This window comes from Herpailurus yagouaroundi, unplaced genomic scaffold (genome assembly GCF_014898765.1).
Source record: "Herpailurus yagouaroundi ecotype Mexico unplaced genomic scaffold, PumYag 100, whole genome shotgun sequence".
NCBI classification, from domain to species: Eukaryota; Metazoa; Chordata; class Mammalia; order Carnivora; family Felidae; genus Herpailurus; species Herpailurus yagouaroundi.
Window position 1 is genome coordinate 16,196,477 of NW_024412391.1, and position 22,133 is coordinate 16,218,609.

The following is a 22,133-nucleotide window of genomic DNA, read 5'->3' on the forward strand; positions in this document are numbered from 1 at the left end:
GTGTGTGTGTGTGTGTGTGTGTGTGTGTGTGTGTGTGTGTGTGTGTGCGCGCGTGCAGCCTTTGGCTCTCCGTATCAGAAGGTAGATAAGGCTTGCACACAAATAAGGCGGCACGATGATAAATGCCTTGTGAGTGGGGAGCTGAGTGCTGGAGAAGTTCAGAGAAGGGAAAGGTCACTTCCAGCTGGGTGAGCTATTATGATTACATGGACAAGATGACCTGTTAGAGAACAGAAGACCAACGCAGACTTTGTCAAGTTTAGTAATTAAGGCAAGATTGAAGAGGCAGGTGAGACGTCGGCGCCTTCAGCTCTGGAGCAAGGAGTTTAAACTTCAGTCACGAAGCAGCGGGGAGCCGCTGACATTTTTTTTTGTTTGTTTTTTTTAATCAAAGTCTTGTCTAGGAAAATTTATCTGGCAGCAACGTGTAATTTCAGTTAAAAAAGAACTGGTTTGCCGATAGTCTTTTAGACTCCTATAAAACAAAGCTGCATTTATAAATAAGCCAATTATGGAATTGACTCACTTCTGGCCTTTTTAAGAGGTAGTCAGAAACCTGCTTTCAGATGCAATTAGATCCAGTAAGATAAGCTGTGTAGTTAAGATACAAGCAGCGTATGAAGGAGGGTAAAATACTAGATCTCGTACTTTCTACCATCGTTTTGAAGGATTTTCTTTTTTTTTCCTTTTGCCTCGATGAGTCGGCCATCCCCGGGTCTTCCTCCAGCTGAAACAATGCAGACATCCTCCATTTTCTTTTTTCCCCCTCTACTTGGACAGAATGAATGTCTGTCATGAAAAGACCGTCTTCTCGGTAGCCCTCTCAGATCTGTTCTTAATTGTGCCAAGTATTTGTACACCTCTGCAAAAGACTTTTCCCTGCCTTCTCCTTCGGTGGGAAAAACAAACAGGAGGAGTGACAGCCTTACCTCACTGGGTTGTTGTGAGGCTCTGTTCCTCCAAAGATGAAGGGGGGGGGGGGGGGGGGGAGGGAAGAGTCCGAAAATGTTGATAATTGATGGAGAAGTGGACTTGCGACACTCTTGTTAGTAGCCACCACTGTAGATTGGAAATGCAACGTTTTGATAATAAAGACCATATAATAAGGCTGGCTGTTGTTTTCCATGCGTGGTATGCCTTGGGGAATTCAGAGCATAAAATGGTTCCCACCTGCCCCTGTTCGGGAAGTAACACTCCCTCCGTATTGACCTCACCGTGAAACCGTGTTTTTGAACCAACGCAACTGGAGAAGCGGTGTTGTTCTTGTGAGCCGTGTTGCAAACAAGGAGGTGGGGAATATTAATCCTGGCTTAGCTTCTAATTTGCTGTGTCACTGAGCAAATCAGTCATCTCTCCTGCACCTCAGCCTCCTGTGAGGAGACTGCCTGAAGCTGCCCCAGCCAAAAGAAACCAACTGCCACGCCAAAAACACGCAAATGTAGGATCTCGGGAGCGCGGAACCAAAAGCTATGATGTACAATAGCTGACGAGTAAGATGGCGGGTCGCTGAAGAGCTCGCTTCCCTTACCCTGCTGACGGGGGGGGGGTTCCCGCCTCAGGTCAAAATTGCGGGGGAGAGGGAAGTAGGTTCCGGAGGAATTCCTGGTTCCCTCCCGAGATCTGGTCCCATCTCAGATCCATTCCAGTCTGAAGAACCTAGAAAAGATCATATTTGATGCCAATCTTGGTTTGTGGTGCTATTTGGACCTCTTAGGCGTTTTTAGTGCCTCTCTTGAGAAGGCTCAGGCCTTCCCGCGGCCCTGACTACCGTCCTGTCTCTCTGAGCTTTCGGAAGGCCGCAACAGCCTGACTCCAGGACTACACTGAGTCCTGCTGTTCTGTCCTGATTCGGAGAGTTGTGTGTTCAGACGGGAAAAAAAAAAATTTTTTTTTAACCCAGCAGAATTTTATTCCCGGATGGATTCATAAGTGAAGATTTAATACTAACGTGATGTAAGTTGTTTTTTGAAAAGGTATTTCGGGGGGCGCCTGGGTGGCGCCGTCGGTTAATTGTCTGACTTCAGCCGGGTCACGATCTCGCGGTCCGCGAGTTCGAGCCCCGCGTCGGGCTCTGGGCTGACGGCTCGGAGCCCGGAGCCCGTTTCGGATTCTGTGTCTCCCTCTCTCTCTCTGCCCCTCCCCCGTTCATGCTCTGTCTCTCTCTGTCCCAAAAATAAATAAACGTTGAAAAAAAAAATTAAAAAAAAAAGAAAAGGTATTTTGGGTTTCAGAGCAAGAATTTTCTTTCTCTACTTCTGACCTCAGCCATGCAGAAAAGTTCAGGATGGTCCTTAACAACATCAGTCCGCGCCATTAACTGGAAGCGTTTCTTGTATCTGAAGTTGGGACTGAATCTGACGAGCCCCTCTCGAGGCTTGAAAGTTAGGAGCGCGGTTTTAGAAACGAGAAATTCTTCTTGACACGTTTTCCCTTTTTGCTGTACCTTTCAAATGCCAGGCAGAGCTTGCTGTGCTGAACTGAATCAAACTGAAGCATGCCCAGTAAAAAAAGAATAGCCCCTCGCTTGGGAACTAGACCTCCGTTCTTTCGGAAACCAAAACGATCCTGGCCCAGTTTTGGGGCGTGGAGACTCTCCAAACCACCTTGGCGAGAGCCTGGTATTGTAGAAGCAGGCTGTAGAACACGAGGGCTGGGTGCTGTCTGCAGTGGTGGGAATCCGCTCTTACTTCTCAGCAGAGCAAATCCGTGATGAATACTACCGCACAGACGGTGTGGTCTAGTTCAGGCTGCAACGTCAGCATGAATAGTTGAAGACCAAGTTCAGGAAAGAGAGGGAAACCACAAAGACTAAGGGCAGCGCAAGGGATTGCTTGGGTAGCCACAGCGGCACATTTTAGACATTCAGAGATCATTGCTTCTTTCCTTCTCTTCCGCACATCTTCCCCACGAAAAGGTTATGGGGGAATTTAAAAAAAAAAAAAAAGGAGGAAAGCCTTGACTTGAAAAAAAAAAAATTACAGGGCGCCTGGGTGGCTCAGTCGGTTAGGCATCTGACTTCAGCTCAGGTCATGATCTCAAGGTTGGTGAGTTCGAGCCCCACGGCGGGCTCTGTGCTGACAGCTCAGAGCCTGGAGCCTGCTTCGGATTCTGTGTCTCCCTCTCTCTGCCCCTCCCTCACTTGTGCTTTGTCTCTCTCTCTCTCTCTCTCTCTCTCTCTCTCTCAAAAATATATAAACATTAGAAATAATAATAAAAATAAGTGTTTAAAATTTTTTTAAATAAAAAAAATAAAAAAATTGTAAATATAAAGTGATCATCCGTACTGCCTCGTGTTTATTTGGCCAAAAGTTTTTCCTTGATTCCTCATCACTTAATGATGCTGTATAATCCAAAAGACTCTTAAGTATGTGTGGCCCATTTGCCTACTGTAGTTCTGTAAGAGCAGGATAGGGAGGCTCAGGGAACACTTGTACTCCATTCTGTTTATACAGAGTTACTCATTTTCTTCCGTTAAAAAGCCTATCTTATTCTCTTTTTAGGTAACAGCATGACTAAATACACTGAGAAGCTAGAAGAGATCAAAAAAAGTGAGTAACCCTATTGAAGGTTTGGGATAATGGAGCCCATCTAGAAGTCGGTTATTAACCACCTTAACCCTTCCCTACAGCTGACACGCGCAGAGAGCTGTGGGAGGCGGGTGAGCCTGGCAGGTGCCTAGAAGGATGTGGGAAACGCCGTGTACCGCCCCGGCCAGCTGCTAAGGTTGTTGCCTGAGGGCCAAGTTCTGCCCGACTTCCATCCCATAGGAGATGTTAGTGTTGGAATGTAGAATGAGCTCTACATAAGCAGCGAGAGTCCAAGCTTCTGGTTTCATTGTACTGCAGTCTCCACGACCTTTTCCAAGGTCATGATCTTTCCCATTTTCTTAGTTTTCTCTATTCCTGAGATGGGAATAATATTATCTCTTATTTTATAACATCCTTGTGTGTATAAATTAGTCAGTATCCATGAAAGACACAGAGGAGTGAGGGAGAAAGCTTAAAGCGGTGCTATGCCTTATGAATTCATTGCAGTCTCTGCTTTCCTTTAATTAAAAATCATATTTCATGCGTTCCTTCTTAAAAATTACTCATCTGCGAAGATATGCTACTAGTCATTTTGTGCATTACCCTTGCACAAAAGCATAATTTTTCATTCTGTGTCCAAAGTAGATGTAAAGTGTACACATCAAGGCGAGAATTAAAGAAGTAGGAACATCTATTTTCTTAGATGGACTTGTTCATATCCTCAGCAGAAGAGCCCAGTGACAGGGGAATCTTTAGCTGACGGTAGTAAAGAGGCACTCTGATGGTTAACAGTTCAGGACTTCCCTCTGGTAATAGACATCTTTTGGGAAGAGAATACTACAAATCCAGAATTCACCAGAACTTCTGTTATTACACAGCAGACCTTTTCATTTAAATGATAATGTTTCTGCTTCTTTTGAATTGCTGGGGTATCGAGAAACCGCAGCCATCACTGTGGACTCAGGAACAGCTTTATGCCGACTCTGTTATTTGCCACGTCTCGCTATGAGGGCTAATGTTCTAGACATTTGGTTTTTAATGTGTCACGTCACAGTATCCTTTTCTTCTCGGGTCCTTTATATTAGATGCTATCGCTTTATTCCATTATACGTGACACAAGTGTATATATTTTAAGTATGCAGTCACGTTTTCAACTAGGAAAAAAGTCTCATTTACTCACCCATGCTTCGTTGTCGTCGCCCGTAATTCATCCACAGCAGGTAAAGTTCAGCCGGCCTGCTTCTGTTTGGGTTTGAGGTCCCCTTTTGCCTCCTCTGTCCATTCGTAGCTTAGCGTAAGTTCTCACGTCCACACCGAAATTTGTCCCCTGAAAACGCCCCGTTCTGCCCAGATTGCCAAGCCCTGTTGAAAACATTTCTTAAAAGCGCAATGTGATTTCTTTAATATCTAAACTTTAAATGGAGCTTCTCTTCCCCCACCCCACCCCCGCCCCCCAAATACCTCTAGAATAGAGTCCTTGAAAATGTTTGCTTCCCTCTTTAGAAGTTTCGGACTTCCTTTTAGTAAGACAGGAGGCCCCTCTCACCTTGTTTCACACACAGTTTGTGCTGATTCCCCGACTAGAATTACTTCAGATTCTGGTTTGAGATCTACGTTTTGGAAGCTATTTCCTTCTCTTTTCCCATTTTCTGTTGTAGATGTTCTTTTGGGCCGAAAGGGAGGAGAATATTGCCTTGTTTCATGACACCCTAGATCCGTCACTTTTCTCGAGTTACCTTAGATGCCGTGTCTTTCTGTGAAATCACAAACCTCGTTCTGTTACTTCCTTTGATTTGTCTTCCCCTGTGAGCCCAGCTTCCCTTCGCTAAGAACGTGTTTTAACAGAACCCTGAAAACGCAGAATTCCTTTGTAATCTGAATCTTCTTTCAACTCTCTCTCGAGAAAACAGACACCCTGTGCCTATTGACCGCGCACAAAGCCTATTCTTGGCTTCTGGTGGTTAGATGACACCAGCGTGAAGCATCCTAGATAGTCAGGTCTCTGTCCTTCCAGTAACTCGAGAGAGTCAGACTTAGACTCCAGACTTACTGGAGAAGAAGACCTTGATAACGGATCTGCAACTCGGATTTTTTGTCTCCATCCCCGAGTTGGGGAGCGACGATGGGAGCAGAGGCTCCATTCTTAAAGCTCTGTTCGCCCTTGCAAGGACGGGCGAACAGTGTTCCCAGTCGTCCTTTTCCATAACATTTAAAACTTACTGTCAGACGTCTAGTTTGATCTTTTATCTCCGAGTAATAATGTCAGAAAGTCCCAGTGATGGCTGTCCTTCTAAACAAGAACCAGGTATGTAGAGTACAGGCTCAAATGCACAGTGGGGCGTCTCGTGCCTAGAGGGTACTAGAAATGCCAATGGGTAGAATGTGGTAGAGCCTGGTTTGGGTTTGAGATCGTCTGTACGTAGTCAAAGGGGACTTGCACGTGTACCTTTTGTACTGCGTATGTGAAGAATTGGGGAAGTATTTCAAACTTTGTAACTGTACCAAAAGAAGATCAGTGGACGAATGCCGCAGTGCAAACCCCTCGAGAGCTGTCGCCTCTCTTTCTTGGCTGACTTATCACCATTCTGACTTACGTGAGTGGCTTTTGGTGGGCAAATCGGTGGTGACTGAGAGGAATGCTGTAACTATTCAGTTGGATTTTTTTGCAAGTTTCTGCCCAACCTGCTGGGGCTGCATCCTGGTGAGTCTTGGAAGGTCCTTTGCGTCTAGGTTTGTTACCTTGTTGTGTCCAGAGGAAGCTACCCTGAGAATTTTCTAGAAGTAGTGGTTCGTTGTGAGCCACATCGCTCTCTTTGAGGCGTCTCAGAACAGAGAAGCTTTAATTCGTTCTAACAGTCAGTCTTGATATATTTACAGAAGGCTAGTTTTTAACGTACTGTTATTTCCTGACCATGGTTCGTAAAGTGTTTGGTAAACCAAGCTAACATCATCCTCCAAAGTGTTCATTGTGTGTTCGTTTTTAGAAGATTCACGGAAATGATTAGTGACACCAGGTGAATCGTTTTAAATACTTCTAATCCTTTCCTTTGTTGCTAGGAGTCTTGGTTTAGGAGACTTTTTTTTTTGCTGTGAAGGCCATAGTAATTATCCATCTAACCTTTAATGATTCTGAAATAATGTGGCAATACTTGAGGAGTCGTGACCACCCATATGAAAATGGAGAAGAGTAGTGGAGTGTAGGGGGTGGGGGGGAAGTTCAATGCCAAAAATTCTTTAGAATCGGCAGTCATCTTCAGAAAATTGCATGGAAGCTAACTTTTAGCATGCCTCCACGGGACAGGTATTAGCTCAAGTGAGATTGGCTAAAATTTTAAAATGACCATTCAAATGTGATATGAAGAAATGTTAACAAGTGCAGAAGTACCCCCTTTTGAGTTATGAGTCAGAACCAGAAAGATAGCGCAGAATAAATATGGATGTTTTAGCATGATTTTTTTTTTAATTAACTGAGGTAAAACACACACACACACACACACACACACACACACAATTTACCGTCTTCACCGTTTTTAAGTGTTCGGCTCAGTAGTGTTAAGTACGTTCACACAGCTGCATGATAGATCTCGGGAACTTTTTCATCTCGTACAACTGAGCGTGTGGATTTTTACTGAAGGTGGAAATGCAGAGAAACTGATAGAGAAGATTATCAGGACCAGGCATAAGAACTCTGTGCCCAGCATTGTACCCCGGGGAGAAAAAAAGGTTGTCCCCGTGTCTCCAGTGTAATTTGTAACCTCAGGAACAGAATTGTTCTCTCTTTGAGGCGGCGTTGGAATAGTAGGGTGTAAATGTCTCACCAACTGTTTGACCTGGGGCAACTCAGCTTCTCTGGGTCTCTGTCCTCATCTGTAAGTTGCAGACGTTTATTCCTTGCTCTGTTCTGCAAAGGATTGAAAGTGGCTTACAACATGCATGCAAGACAGCACGGTCCAAAGAGAGAGAGCCGAGTGAAAGGAAAATGGCAAATGGATGAAATGACACGAGGGGTAAAGTCACTAGACGCAAAAGGGTGGCTTATAAACTCAACTCTAGGCCTCCTACCAGCTGAAGCAAAGGGGAAAAAAAATGAAGAGATGATGATCATACCTGCCACACTTAATTCCGAGGATGTCATGAGGATCAAATATTAGATAACATATGTAAAAGCATATAAATAACTTGAAGATCATGCCACGTAACTCGACGACTAGACAGGACGAGTACCTCTAAGAAAGAAAAGTATACCTGCAAAATTATTTGTCCTATCCTGCTTTTCAGATTACAGATACAAAAAAGATGAGCTTTTCAAGAGACTGAAAGTTACAACTTTTGCCCAGCTGGTAAGTTCAGCGATCTTCCCATTGGGGTAAAGACTCTAATGAGTGCCGGTTTATGTGAGTACTTCTAAATTCCACTCTAGGTAATATTTGCAGAAGGGTTTCTTCTGTCTGTACATTTCACCCATGGGAGGATTAAGAGGTGTGCTGTGTGTGCTCATTCAAGGATGGTGTGAGCTATCTTCTTTGATAAGAATTTGATAAAGTAAAATGTGCATTCTACTTTTAAATCGTCGCATTTATGGTTTAGGTTGTATTTTTCCTTGCACGCTTTAATTTCATGTTTCGAATCTAGAATTCTGGTCTCTAGAGTTTCATTGACGTGGTGGATCATGGGTCTTATGAGCCGAGCTGTGCAAAGTGCTTTAAAAACCATGTGGGGGCGGGGGGGGTATACCGTGTTGTGCTAAATACATTCAGGGGCACCCAGGTGGCTCAGTCAGTTGGGCGTCTGACTTCGGCTCAGGTCACGATCTTGCAGTTTGTGAGTTCGAGCCCCGCATGGGGACCCTGTGCTGACAGCGTGGAGCCTGGAGCCTGCTTCAGATTCTGTGTCTCCCTCTCCTTCTCTGTCCCTCCCTCCTCACCCCCGCTCTCTCTTTCTCTTTCTCAAAAGTAAATAAACATTAAAATATATATATATATATATATATATATATATTCATAAGACATTGATTTCTTCATTGAATGTCGAATTGCTGATTCAATTCTGTCACGGTTAAGTATTGTGTGTTATGTTGGGACTGGAATGTGCGTGACCATTTACGCATGTTTCTTGTCCTAAATTATCCTTTTGGACTTTTAAGTTTATTGTGTGATGTTTTAAACGAATCTGTGTTTCTGGAATGATCACCTGCGGTGTAATTCCCACTCCTCAAAAGTAAGGAGGCCTGAGATTTAGTCTCCAGTGGAGGACCCTGACAGTTTCTTGAAACAAGAGATCTTTGATGTTTCCTCGCCTTTTGTTAGAGACAGAATTGCCTCTGTTTAAAGACTAACAAACATAAACACATCTACATATTTCATTCTTTTTTCCTATCAGGTCATCCAGGTTGCTTCCCTATCTGATCAAACACTGGAAGTGACAGCTGAAGAGATTCAAAGGCTAGAAGGTAATGAGAATTGAGGACGTGGGGGAAATAACCGATTGACCATGTGACCCAAGTTCTCGCCCTGTCCACCTTTGCTCTTGTGTCCACAGGGAATTGGGACTTCGATATATCTATTTGTAATTAGATTGTTACCGTCCGAGACATGCTCTCTGGTGCTTTAATTGTTCATTCTTCTGTCTTTTAAAAAGCCATCTGGTTTTCCAGCTCTAACATTTGTAGTTGTTAATGTTTTTTTGTGCGGTGGGTTGGTTGGTGTGTTTTCGTGGTTTGAAACGCTCTGTGTGTGTTTAATATACCAATTACTTTTTCCCAACGGATATTTTTAGTGCCTTCTACCTACGTACAGGTCACAGAATTAGGTGCTAGGAGACTACAGAGACGACACAACCCTGCTCACATGGAGTGGGTAGTCGCGTGTGCACACGTGCGCGCATGTGTGCGTGTTGGGCGAGGAAAATGAGAACAGAAGCGCAAAATTGCTAATGTGGCAGAAATTCATAATGAAGGATTAGAAGGAAGTCATCATTCGTTAAATATACATTGCTAAGCGCTTCACGCAGCTTTCTTACTTCACCTTACCAGAGACTCTGGAAGAAACAAATGCTTAGAGATGAGAAGCCCAAGCCTCAGAGGTTAAACGACTTGCTCAAGGGGGTACAGCCAGTAAGGGAGGGGCGTAGGATACAAATCTGCGAGTCTCCGCTCATAACCAGGGTCTTCGCTCTGGGAGTTCTGAAGAAGGAAGGGTACTTTCCAGTTAGAAAACCCAGGGAGGCTTTCTTTTTTTTTTTTTTAATTTTTTTTTCAATGTTTTTTATTTATTTTTGGGACAGAGAGAGACAGAGCATGAACGGGGGAGGGGCAGAGAGAGAGGGAGACACAGAATCAGAAACAGGCTCCAGGCTCCGAGCCGTCAGCCCAGAGCCCGACGCGGGGCTCGAACTCACGGACCGCGAGATCGTGACCTGGCTGAAGTCGGACGCTTAACCGACTGCGCCACCCAGGCGCCCCTCAGGGAGGCTTTCTTAAAGCCTGTGAGCTGGACCATAACAGAGGGTAGGATCTGAACAGGTGCAAGTGACGGGCGAGAGTCTTGCAACCTGAGCAAAGGCACGGAGAGCGGGTTTGGAGAATCGCGTCATCTAGCCTGGCGATGACCTGGGAAGGCGTAGGTGCTAGGTTGGAGACCGGGCTGGGAAGATACCTTTCCAGCTGCAGGTTTCCTTTCTTAAATGCCAAGTCGAAAATAAAACCTCTCAGTGGCACTGTCGTGAAAAGAATACGCAGAGTTAAGGTCTTTATTCTATCCTCAGGCCCTCAACCATCAACGTGTGGCTGTTTATTGAAGGGGAATATGTTTTGTTAAGGTTGATGCAGGCCAGGAATTTGACTTCGGATTTCAAGACCAGTTTCTCAGGAAGTTCGAACACTGGCTTTGTGCAACTTAACTGTCATTTCCCTGGGCTTGTTTTTGTTAGGGAGGATAAAGAGCATCTGACAAAGACAGGAATTTATCTTTGACAGATGCCTCTCACACGGCAGAGAAATAAGGGTTCTTTGTAACAGAGATAATTGAGTCTCCTCATACAAGTACTCCCAATTTTAACCTGGTTATATAAGTACCTGGATTTGGTCCTTGAATTCATGGAGATTACAGCACCAGAACATATGGGCACATGCAATTTTCTCTTCTGAGATAAATTTGCACAGCAAAATAGGCTCTTGTAAAGTAGGACACCATAATGTGTGAGTAATATTAGTGTTTTTCTAGTGCTCTACACAGAATAATAACTCACTCAGGAATGCCTGCAGAACAGATTGTATGCATATTGGCTATTTTTGAAGGAGGAAAAAACCTCCTTTTGTGATGTTTATGGTTTTTTCCTGACTTCAAAGTATATTTCTAGAAAATTAGAAAATTGCAAAAAACATGTAAGGAAGAAAATTAAAATAATAATCCCTGTTAACATTTTGCTCTACTTTTCCCCCTAACTGCGCACCCGAATCCATATTCTTTGTGCATACTTTTGAATTATGCTGTTCCAGATTAGCATTTCATCATGCCTGCTGTCCTGTGTCATTGAATAGACTTCAAAAGCTTGATCGTAAAGGTTGTGTCGTCATATAATGTCTGTCCTTTGGACATACCATAACTGATTTAACTATTCTCCTACCGGACGTGACAGCTTTTCTGATTTTTCACTTTTCTAAAATAATGCTGCTGTGTAAATACGTAAACATGAGTGTGGTTCTGATTATTTCCTGAAGATAAATTTTGCTGCAGATGGTCAAAGGGCGGAACCATTTTCAGATGCTCAGGCGCTGATTCCGCACTGTCTCCCCGTTTGCATTCCCGAATGAACCCGAATGGTTCTCCCCGTTTGCATTCCCAGCAAATAAATGAGAAGACCTGTTCCTCCCCATCCCAGGCAGTGCCGAAGAATTATCATTTTTGCACGTGCTTGCCAACTTGATGGGTCAAAAGTAGTATCTGATCATTTTCTTTTGAATCTCTCCGGGCATGAAACCGAGCCTTGTGTATGTGTGCGATTATTGGCCACACACATTTCTTCTTCTGAGAACATTACCTGTCCTTCCCCATTCGTTTTTTCTCACGGAACGCTCATCTTTTACCGATTTGGAAAAGCTCCCTGCATTAGGGTCTCGTTAAACATTGGAAACAAGTACAGCCTAGAAAATGAGAAAAGGCTTCACTTGACAATGTGAAGTTTGCAAATCCAAATCTCCATCGTTAAGTAAAAATAAAACAACGACCAAACCAAGAACCTAAGTGTAGAGCAGTATGGATAGTGTTCTCCTGATATGTAAAAAGGGGAGGAAATAAAATATGTGCAAAAGTACGTAGTTGTTTTATTTCTGGAGGGAGGCATAAATACGTGCAGGTGTTTCCCTTGGAAGAGGGGGCCTGAGGGCCTAGAGGTCAGGAGTGGGAAGGGACTTCCTTTCCATATTAACAAATTTATCTTGTTTGCATTTTTACCTGGTGCACATGATCTTTTTCCAATTAAAGCACTAGTTAATTTTTTTTTAATTCTGTAAATTCACTATATTAAGCTTTTCTAATGCATATATGTCATAGATGTTTTTCCTGATTTGTTACTCACCTTTTAATTTTCTTGGTGTTCATTTTTGACATCCACAAGGTTTGCATCTTTATGTGATTAAATCTATTACCCTTCCGCGTTGTGCTTTCTTTTATTGCCTTAGACTCGTAAAATCCAAGCTAAGATAAATCATTCACCTATATTTTCTTCTATTACCTTGCTTGGTGGTTTGGGTTTTCTCCCTACATCAATCCACTTGTTACATATTGTGGCATATGATGTGAGGGGGTTATCTAAATTTGATTTTTCTAGAGAGGTGACACGTTATCCCACCACCATTTATGCAAGTGTTCTCCCTTTACCCACTCGTTTGCGATGTTACCTTTAATATATGTTAGCTTTTATGTATATCCTGGGATTTGTTTCTGTGTTCTCTCTTATATCCCCGTCATTCTGGTTTGTGGTTCAGCGTTGTTTTGATCATTTATCTTTGCCACATATGTTACTATTCGGTAAGGCATGTTCTCCAAATTACCCGTATGTACATATGTGTGTGTGTGTGTGTGTGTGTGTGTGTGTGTGTATATATATTTTTTTTTTTCTTCCTTCTCATTTGTACAATCCCTTTAAGCTTTTCAAAAACCCCACTGGGATTGTTTTAGGACTAAAAATGAAATTTGGAAAGGATTAACATCGTTTCACTTTTGTCACCCAGTCAGGAATGTGAAGATACATCACTCTCTTCATTCAGGTTTTCTGTAATGTCTCTCAAGTAAAATTTGTCTAAGACCTATAAAGGATGTAAGTTTGTACGGGCCCTTTGCATTTCTTAATAGTCCTGTTTTCTAGGAGAACATATCTTATATCTGCTGTTGTTACTGGGAATGAGACGCTCTTCATGTTCCTTTCTAATTGGCATGTGGGAAAAACTGTTTGCCTGTTAGTATTTCTTTTCTTTATCTACGTGCATGCTTATTTTCCTTATTCTCAGAGGATTCTCCTGAAATTTCTAGGTAGATTATATCATATGAAAAATAAATTTTAGTGTCCTCTTTAATGACGAGGCCTCTTATCTTTCTTTCTTTGCTCATCATACCAGTGGAAACAGCAAATTCTCGAACGTTTTGGTACAGTCTCCCTCCGCATGCTTCCGAATTATCGAGGACCTCAAATAGTTTTGGTGTGGGTGATTATATCTCTCGATATTTTTATTTTTTTAATGTTTATTTATTTTTGAGACAGAGAGACACAGAGCATGAACGGGGGAGGGTCAGAGAGAGAGGGAGACACAGAATCCGAAGCAGGCTCCAGGCTCTGAGCTGTCAGCACAGAGCCCGACGCAGGGCTCGAACTCACGGACCGTGAGATCGTGACCTGAGCCGAAGTCGGACGCTCAACTGACTGAGCCACCCAGGCACCCGTCTCTCGATATTTAAGGCATTAAAAAATTTTAACTGAGAGCTTAAAAATATGTATTCACTATTTCACTTACAAATAGTGATACTAAGCCCATGACACGCATAACTGGCATTTTAATGCAAAATAGCTGTGTTGCCAAAACAAACAAACAAAAAGTTTATTGAGCATGGCCTTGTTTCCCATCTTCTTGCAAACCTCCGCATCTGACTTCAGAGTGGACAGCCGATTCTCAGATCTTCTGCGTTCACTCTGTGGCAATATGCTCTTTGGATTGACGTATACGAAGGAAATCTGGCCTCACACAGACCTGTAGTTGAAAAGAGAGAATCTTTTAATAGCTCTTTCAGATAATTATGGATACACATCTTTGAGGCTGTACTGAAACTTGACAACCGGTAGCTTCTTAAAGGTTAGTTGTAATGTGGAATCTGAAACCGGATCAGTGCATGGTTTGGATTCCATTACCTTAAGCTCATTGAATGAAGCTTTTTACCCACGCATAATTTTATAACCTCACTCTTTGGCCACGTGGAAAATATTGATTCGCCGAGTTAGGAGGATCTTCCAAATACTGACAAATTTTGTTCGTTACACAACATCTAAAAAGTCACACTTATTGGGGCGCCTGGGTGGCGCAGTCGGTTAAGCGTCCGACTTCAGCCAGGTCACGATCTCGCGGTCCGTGAGTTCGAGCCCCGCGTCGGGCTCTGGGCTGACGGCTCAGAGCCTGGAGCCTGCTTCCGATTCTGTGTCTCCCTCTCTCTCTGACCCTCCCCCGTTCGTGCTCTGTCTCTCTCTGTCTCAAAAATAAATAAACGTTAAAGAAATTTTTAAAAAATCACACTTATTAACGTCATCGCCTGTTGTATCAGAAAAGTCATTAAGTACGAGGAGGGACCCAAGCTCCTGAGGGCAGCTAGTTTCCAAAACTCTGATTTTGGGGTAGGATTTAGTCGCTACAACAGAGCCCATCAGTTGTTTTTTTCCTTGAAACGACAAGTTCACTTAGATCATTTTTGAGAGAATGTCTGCCACGTGCACGAGTCTAAGTAACTATAATTTTCCTGTCAGTTTTTCTTCCGGGTAAAAATGGTGTGCAGGGCAAAAGCAGCAATAATCACACTAACACTTTCCCTCGAGGCCCCAGTGGTATCTTGGTTATCTTGGTATGGAGCAGACTTACCGTATGTGGGCCCCCGATGTCATTACACAGAATGTTAAAAAGGCGTATACTTAAAGATGAGACTTAATAGGGGCGCCTGGGTGGCTCAGTCGGTTAAGCGTCCGACTTCGGCTCAGGTCACGATCTCATGGCTCGTGAGTTCGAGCCCCGCGTCGGGCTCTGTACTGACAGCTCAGAGCCCGGAGCCTGTTTCAGATTCTCTGTCTCCCTCTCTCTCTCTGACCCTCTCCCGTTCATCCTCTGTCTCTCTCTGTCTCAAAAGTAAATAAACGTTTAAAAAAAAAAAAAAGATGAGACTTAATAGAATTATTATCGCAGCTCCATCAGGGACTGGCTAAAATGTGACCGCTGTATTTATTAACTGAGTGCGTTCGTGTTGGTGAAAAAAATACGATAATTCCTAATCAAACTTGGTGCCTCTGCCCTGAGTGTTACTAAGGCGCTCACAGTTTTAGCCACTGTTTCTTTGGCACCCTGAGGGCAAATATCAACCCGGTAAAAGAGACCTCGCAGGTCCCCCTGACAGGGTCTTGGGGACTCCTGGGATCCGCGACTACGTTTTGAGAACTTACGTGTTAGAACTTAGGGGACAATTTAATCACCGTGATAGGATTTCCTTGCCTTGACCTCATTTCAGTGGGACTGCCCGACAAGTGAAATCAACTCTGAGGTCCAATATACCTGTTCATTTGCAAATTTTAGACAATGATTCTGCGACTTCGGAGCCCGATGGGGAAGTCAGTGCCAGGACCAATGGGAAGGGGAGCCCCGGGGAGCAGTCGCCAAGCCCTGTCCAGTCCACAAACAGCGCGGGAGCCGGGGATTCCAGTCGCTCGACTCTGCAGAGGTATGCTAATCAGATTCATGTTTTCACTGTATTTTACTTCATACTAACCTGGGTACCAGTTTCAGTGATATAATCGCCTTAGAAGCAGACTGGCAGTAGTCAAGTCCCACATTTTCATCCCAGCCCCTCTATTTTCTCTTGATATAAATGCCATCGCTTGAATCTTTTCACAGCATCTCGATGCGTTTAGGTAAGAATATATTGATAGGAGAGCATTAATTTTCGCTCCTTAATTCCATTCTTCTCAGCCTTCCCGTGTGCAGGTTTGCTATTAGGACTCAGCTTTACATCTCCTATCTTTTGATTCCCACTCCCACCCCCTTTTCTGTCTGCTGCAGCTTATAATTACCCTGTCTGAGATCAGAAGAAAAATAGAGTGCCCTACACCATACTCTGCTATTACACAGGTGCAAAGGAGCAGGGAAGCAGCCCTCGGTGTCGATTTGCAAACCGCATGTGATGGGTCCTTCTTGCTGTGATGCAACCCTTTTCTCACAAACACTAGGCATTGATTATAAGACGGTGCTGATTTTCCGCGCATAACCATCCCTTCTACAATGGCGAAAACAACTGTAGTCGAGAAACCAGGTCTACCAGAGAAAGAATTGCTATCATCGGTACCGCTGTTATTTTTCTGTGACTACTTTTACGCAAGAACTTGAAAATTGCATTTACGAGATGGACCAACGGGACTTCCGTTGAGGACGCGGTTTCATATGAGACAGATTTTCTTCTCCTTTGGTTCAACGAAATATGCGCTCTGTGGCATCGAGTGACATCGAGGTTTAGACGCAGAATTTGATTTGCCGTGCCGGGAGAGGAGACATCAGTGCGTGCTGGCGTGTGGTCCGGCACACAAGCCTTCACAGTTGCCTGGGAAAGGAGTCCTCTTTTCATCCAATACAGATATTTCACTACCTGCCGTCTTATTCATAACGCCTACTCCTCTTATTCCTTTGATCCGTGTTTTTACTACATTTCGCCTCCAATCTGAATACGGCGACCAATCTTACGACCTTAGAAACAGAACTGTCAATGGTGAACTCACTCACTTCGATCCTCGTTTTTCCTCTGTCTCATTATACGAATGCCACCAAATCTGGAAGCCTCTTCAACCTCAACGCTGTGACCTATAACCTGGGAATAAGTACAGATAACTATTGACGATATTAAGGTTCAAAATACGCATCGGCTAGGTCACCCTATAAGTAGATGGAATACATTAAAACGTTGCTGTTGGTTTGTATTACGTATGATGGACATAGAAGGCCTCCGTGTTTCCTGTCCTATCAACCTTATTCTTTCCCTTTCGCTCTGCTTTCTTACACTCCTCACATTCCATCAGATCAACTGTTGGCCTCTTTCTTTTCTCTGAATGCTGCTCTTGTTGCTGGAGGCAGCATGTGCCCTACAGTCTCTGTCCCCTCAGCCATGCTAATGACCTAACATGCATTCTCTGAAGGTGATACGGACACATGGGTCCCTTCCTCGGGGTCCAGTGTGATAGAATAGGAATCCATAGGGTCGTGCATTCAGAGACAGAACTGAGACCCCATATCCATTTTCCTTTTGCTTCGCCGCGCCCTTTGAAAGACATTGAGCACTCTCGCTATTCTGAAGAAACGCATTTGACCTTGGAGCCACTCACCCCTGAGTGGTTTCTGACGACCTGCTTTTCACTTGCAGCGTCATCAGTGGTGTTGGGGAACTGGATCTAGACAAAGGGCTAGTGAAGAAAGCCGAGCCCAACACCAAAGACCGACCTTATCCCGACTGCCCCTTCCTGCTGCTAGATGTGCGAGACAGAGATTCCTACCAACAGTGCCACATCGTTGGAGGTGAGAGGGGACGTTCTAGCATCTCAGTCCCAAGAACAGAGCCCATTCTTTAGTCCAGGCCAGCTTGAACCACATCCCAGGGTCAGCAATTCTGGAAGTGACGTGTTAACCAAATCCACCATGGGAACCTGTACGTTGGCTCTACCGTAATGCTCTGAGAGAGGCTTGGGACATTCTCAGATGGCCCTGGGGCCTGGTGCTAAATGTCAGAAACGGTGACACGAAGCTTCATGTTTTGTTCATAGTGTCCTGTGTCTTTTCTCTTGAAAACGTATCCACGTTTATGGCTTATTGATTTTGAAACTGTATTTCTTTGAACTCTTAGACTTGAAAAAAAATTTTTTTTAATGTTTCTTTATTTTTGAGAACGAGACAGAGACAGAGCGTGAGCAGGGGAGGGGCAGAGAGACGGGGGAGACACAGAATCCGAAGCAGGCTCCAGGCTCTGAGCTGGCAGCACAGAGCCCGACGCGGGGTTCGAACCCACGAACCGCGAGATCACGACCTGAGCCGAAGTCAGACGCTTAACTAACTGAGCCACCCAGGCGCCCCTGAACTCTTAGAGTTTAAACCAGGCAGGAATTTGGGGCAAAATTGTACAGAAAGCAACAAACGTCCTAAGCTTTTTCTTCTCTCTGCAGCTTACAGTTACCCCATCGCAACTCTGTCTAGGACAATGAACCCTTATTCAAATGACATTCTTGAATACGTATCCTTTGTTGCATTTTATGGAGTTGGGTGGTTTGAGGACTGTACGAGTTGAACTTGCCATGAATCATGCTCCTAGGGAAAAAAACCTCTGTGAAGGACCTTTGATATTAATTAGCTTACTTAGCATATTTTAGAATTTGGGTTCTTAGCTCTTGCTGAGTATCCTCACCATCCTGGCAGATGTTTCTAAGCCATCCTGCAGTGGGCCACAACACATTAGGTTAAAGGCTGTGATCTATTGAGAGTTAGTCCTAAGACTTTTTTTTTTTCCCCCAGAAAGCTTTCCCAAGTAAAACTTAAGGAAATTTTTTTCCCTCTGTTTTAAATTTTTCCCTTCTTCAAATTTTACTTTTTTTTTTTTTTTTTTTGCCTACAAAAATTACACAAATAGAAAATAATTTCAATTCGGGAAGATCTAAAAAGGAAGACTGATAATCACCACTGAACAACTCCGATTATGTTTTTTTGCATACTTTATTTCAGATTGTCCTCTATGTATTCTTTTGAAAACCAGAGTAGAAATCATACTGTATATATAATTTAGAATTTTGACTCTTCCTCGTGCCGTAGTACAGTGTATTTCCCCATGCTCTTTATAAACTCCGTTTTGGTTGCACTACATTATCTCATCTTATATACTCTACTATGATTTACTAAACTGTTCCTCTCTAGTGGGCTTTCGGGTGGTTCCCTTTTTTTTTTTTTTTTTTTTTACTATTATAAATAAGGCCATGGTAGACACGTGGGGCACCCAGGTTTTTTTCTATTTCCTCACCTGTGGAATGGAGGTTGTTAATACTTAACTTTTCAAGGTTGTGAAGCTACAAGAATCAAAAGGCATCAAGCAGGGAGCTAGTTTTGTCTTGGACCGTGGTAATACTAGTTCCTAAGAGTTAAGACTACCAGCCTGTGTGGTTTCCACGAGAGGAAAAAATCCAGTAACTGCTGGGGTGATGGGGTTGTCCGACGTTCTCTGAACTCAGAAAGGGGAGCCTTGACGGTTCTTTGTTCCCTGGGGGTTTCTTTAGAGTCTAGGAGCCTGAGCTCAGTGTGGGGGGGACCTTAACTCATGTGACTCTTAGAAAAATGCTCACGGCAAGATCATCATTCTGTACGACGATGACGAGAGGCTGGCCAGCCAGGCGGCCACCACCATGTGTGAGCGGGGATTTGAGAACCTCTTCATGCTTTCCGGAGGTGAGTGGGCTGTATTCTGCTTAGGACTGAGAAGACAGTTGGACTCAGAGTCCTTCAACCCCTCCCCCGTCACCCTTTTCCTCTCCACGCGCAGAATTAAGAATTCTGGAAAGAGAGACAACCGTGCTGGCTGCAAGGGGTCAGGAGTTATGTGAAACTTCCGTTAGCTCCATCGGCACATGTTTTTAATTCCAGAAATAATGCTGTTGCCTTAGGGCTCTGTAAGCAAGCCTTAAGGCTGAAGACTGGAGCAGAAGGATTTCTGGTGGAATTCACAGAATCCCACCTAACCACCATGTTTCTCGTGTAATTTACTTAATGGCGAAGCAGTTAAGATTTCACGTCCTTGTGTTGGCTTGGGCCAGCAGACCAAAGACCAGGAGACACGCAGGCTTCTTTCCAGCTTTCCAGGTTTCACCGTAGCCTCACCGTGTTAATGCCGCTTTTTCTGATGCTCTTCCACACCTAGGTCTAAAAGTCTTAGCTCAGAAATTCCCAGAAGGACTGATTACGGGTTCCCTGCCAGCATCTTGCCAGCAGCCCCTTCCTTCTGGCTCTGCCCGGAAACGATCCAGCCCCAAGGTGCCGCCTCCACCAGCTGAGAATAAATGGAGATTTACCCCAGAAGACTTGAAAAAGATCGAATATCACCTGGAAGAGGAGCAGGGTCCTACGGACCATCCCAGTAAGATATTTTGACCTGTAGAGATAACGTTTTGGGTAGAGAACGTTTTGGGTAGAACGTTTTGAGGTTTGCGGCTTGGAATATCGTCATATGAAAAGCTTGATCTCTTATATTCAGATTCTTCCGTTATCTGCAGGGCATGGGGAGTGTGCGGGTGCCGTGCGGGGAGGGGCGGGGGCAAGGGGAGGTGATCCCAGGTTGTGGGGAGAATTAGGCATTGCCAGTAGAGAGAAAGGACTTCTCATTCAGATAACGTATGTATTTCAGGCTGAGTTGAGAGGCTAAGCTGAGGCACTTAGATTTCCTCTCCCACAGGTTTTGTTTCCCTGTGCAGCTTCTGGGCACCTTGAAAGCACGTCCAACCTTCCCTTGAGCACGCTACTTTCTCTTGTCTTTCCCCTAATCACTCCTGTGCCCATCTCTACCAAGAAGAAATGAAGGCCAGACTAAGTTGGTTGGGATAACGGAGAGGAAGGCGGGGGGGGGGGGGGGAAGCTCGCTGGGCTTCCTTTCGTCCCTGCCCCTTCCCTACCTCCAAGGATGAAGAGTAGGGTTTAGCCTAGAGTAGATGCTGAATAGGGCTTCATTAGCTTGCAAGTGGTTATACCGTACGACTTCATTAGCTTAAAAGTATACTTGGCAGATCGTCCCTGGAGTCATTCTTGCAGCTCTGCTCCCTGCTTTCTTGCCTCCTGCAGGCCGGCTGAGCCAAGCTAATGCCCCCGGAAGAGACTCCAAGGTTCCAGGCACCCGCAGCGGTCAGAACCCGCCCGCCAGGGGCCCTGGTGGCCCCCCGAATCCCCGCTCGCTCAGCAGTGGCCACCTGCAAGGCAAACCCTGGAAGTAAAGACTTTGCCTGTCTTAGTCAAATAAATACTTTGTCTCCTTTCGGAACCCCTGAGCAGTTCCCAAGTTGGTCATTTTCAGCAACTGCTGCAGAGGAAAGACGACGCCACGTGCAGTGGGCCCTCCTTCCTCTGTGTCCGCCTCCCTTCCTGCATCCAACTCGGGGGGAGTGTTACAAAAACCAGAGGCATGGCAGGCTCTAGTGTCTTCCCTATTGTTTACAGAATATTTAAGTTTCTGAACCTGAGTAAGAAAAAAGAGTCTAATTTTGGGGGCTTTTTTTTTTTTTCTTTCTTTCTACTTAGGTCCAGCTTATATTGGTTCATATCCTGCATTGTTTTGTAAGTTCTTCGGGCACATCTGGTACGTTCTTCCCAGCCAGTTCTTTTTCACTCGCTGTTCTTGGCTTCGTGGAGCTTGTCCAGGTGGGCTTTGCAGCCCCAGAAGCTGTCCCTGGGGGTGGATGATTCTCAGCTTTCAGCCACCCCCAGGGGCGGGCCCACTAGCTGAGGAGCTCTCTGCCCGGCACACGCCGCAGGCTCCGTGGTGAGTTTGGAGGCTGGCACCTTGAGGTTTGCTAGAGCCACTCTCACACTTCCTGAGTGCTGCTCCCCACCAGATGTTTTCCTGGAACCAGCACTGTGCTGACATGTGCTCAGCCACCTTCACATGGGCCACCGGCTTCCTCCAGAAGAGCCCTGTCCGTTATACGGGCCTGTGTTAAGAGCCGGTGAAGCCCCCCTGCCCTCCCCGACCTGCCCCTCATTCATGGTTGGTTTATCGGTTGTAAATTTCCATTCCCCAGCTCAGGTCCATCCGTCTTAGATGGATAGAAATTATGGCCACTTGAAAACATCAGCCTCAATCAGGCCACTGCAGGCACACATGGTGAGGACGACTCCGAGGTCCTTTGTCAGAGCCGACAGCCCCTTTAAGCCCTGGCTTAAAAATACAGTATTAGTCTAATTGAGTAATTAGTGCAATTTCCTGCTTACTTTTCATTCTCACGACTGAGCTGTGATTAGGAGGTTGTGATTATAGATTCTGGTTTGGGCCAGAATTTTGAATCAGCATTAATTGAATTGCTAGATGACTGACATTCATTCCATTTAATTGGGGGAACAAAAGACCTCAGGTAAGGATGAGGAACTCCGAAATCATCAGGAAAAGGGAAAGAACCTTGTTAATTTTTATGGTCTGTGATCTGTAGCTGTGATAAGGGACCAAGGAATAAATTGTCCTCTTTGTCATGGCAACCAGCTTCTGAAAAGCCAACTGAAAATTGCCTATCCTTAGGTGGTTACCGCTGCTGGGTAAGATTGGCCTTAACGGGACTATTTTCTCGCCACCAAAAAAAAAAAAAAAA

The 22,133-nt window shown here is 44.6% G+C and overlaps 1 protein-coding gene across 4 annotated transcripts in view; it reads left to right on the forward strand.

Moving 5' to 3' along the window:
* CEP41 (centrosomal protein 41) overlaps nt 1–22,133 on the forward strand; it is a 46,117-nt gene extending 23,984 nt beyond the window's left edge. For all 4 annotated transcript variants that reach the window (XM_040471955.1, XM_040471956.1, XM_040471953.1 and 1 more), the window contains 9 exons: nt 3,501–3,548; nt 7,806–7,867; nt 8,907–8,976; nt 15,346–15,490; nt 17,177–17,328; nt 17,970–18,037; nt 19,122–19,236; nt 19,706–19,921; nt 20,620–22,133. In XM_040471955.1, coding sequence (XP_040327889.1) covers nt 3,501–3,548; nt 7,806–7,867; nt 8,907–8,976; nt 15,346–15,490; nt 17,177–17,328; nt 17,970–18,037; nt 19,122–19,236; nt 19,706–19,921; nt 20,620–20,768 — 1,025 coding nt within the window. In that variant the 3' untranslated portion in view covers nt 20,769–22,133. The remainder of the gene's footprint in view (nt 1–3,500; nt 3,549–7,805; nt 7,868–8,906; nt 8,977–15,345; nt 15,491–17,176; nt 17,329–17,969; nt 18,038–19,121; nt 19,237–19,705; nt 19,922–20,619) is intronic.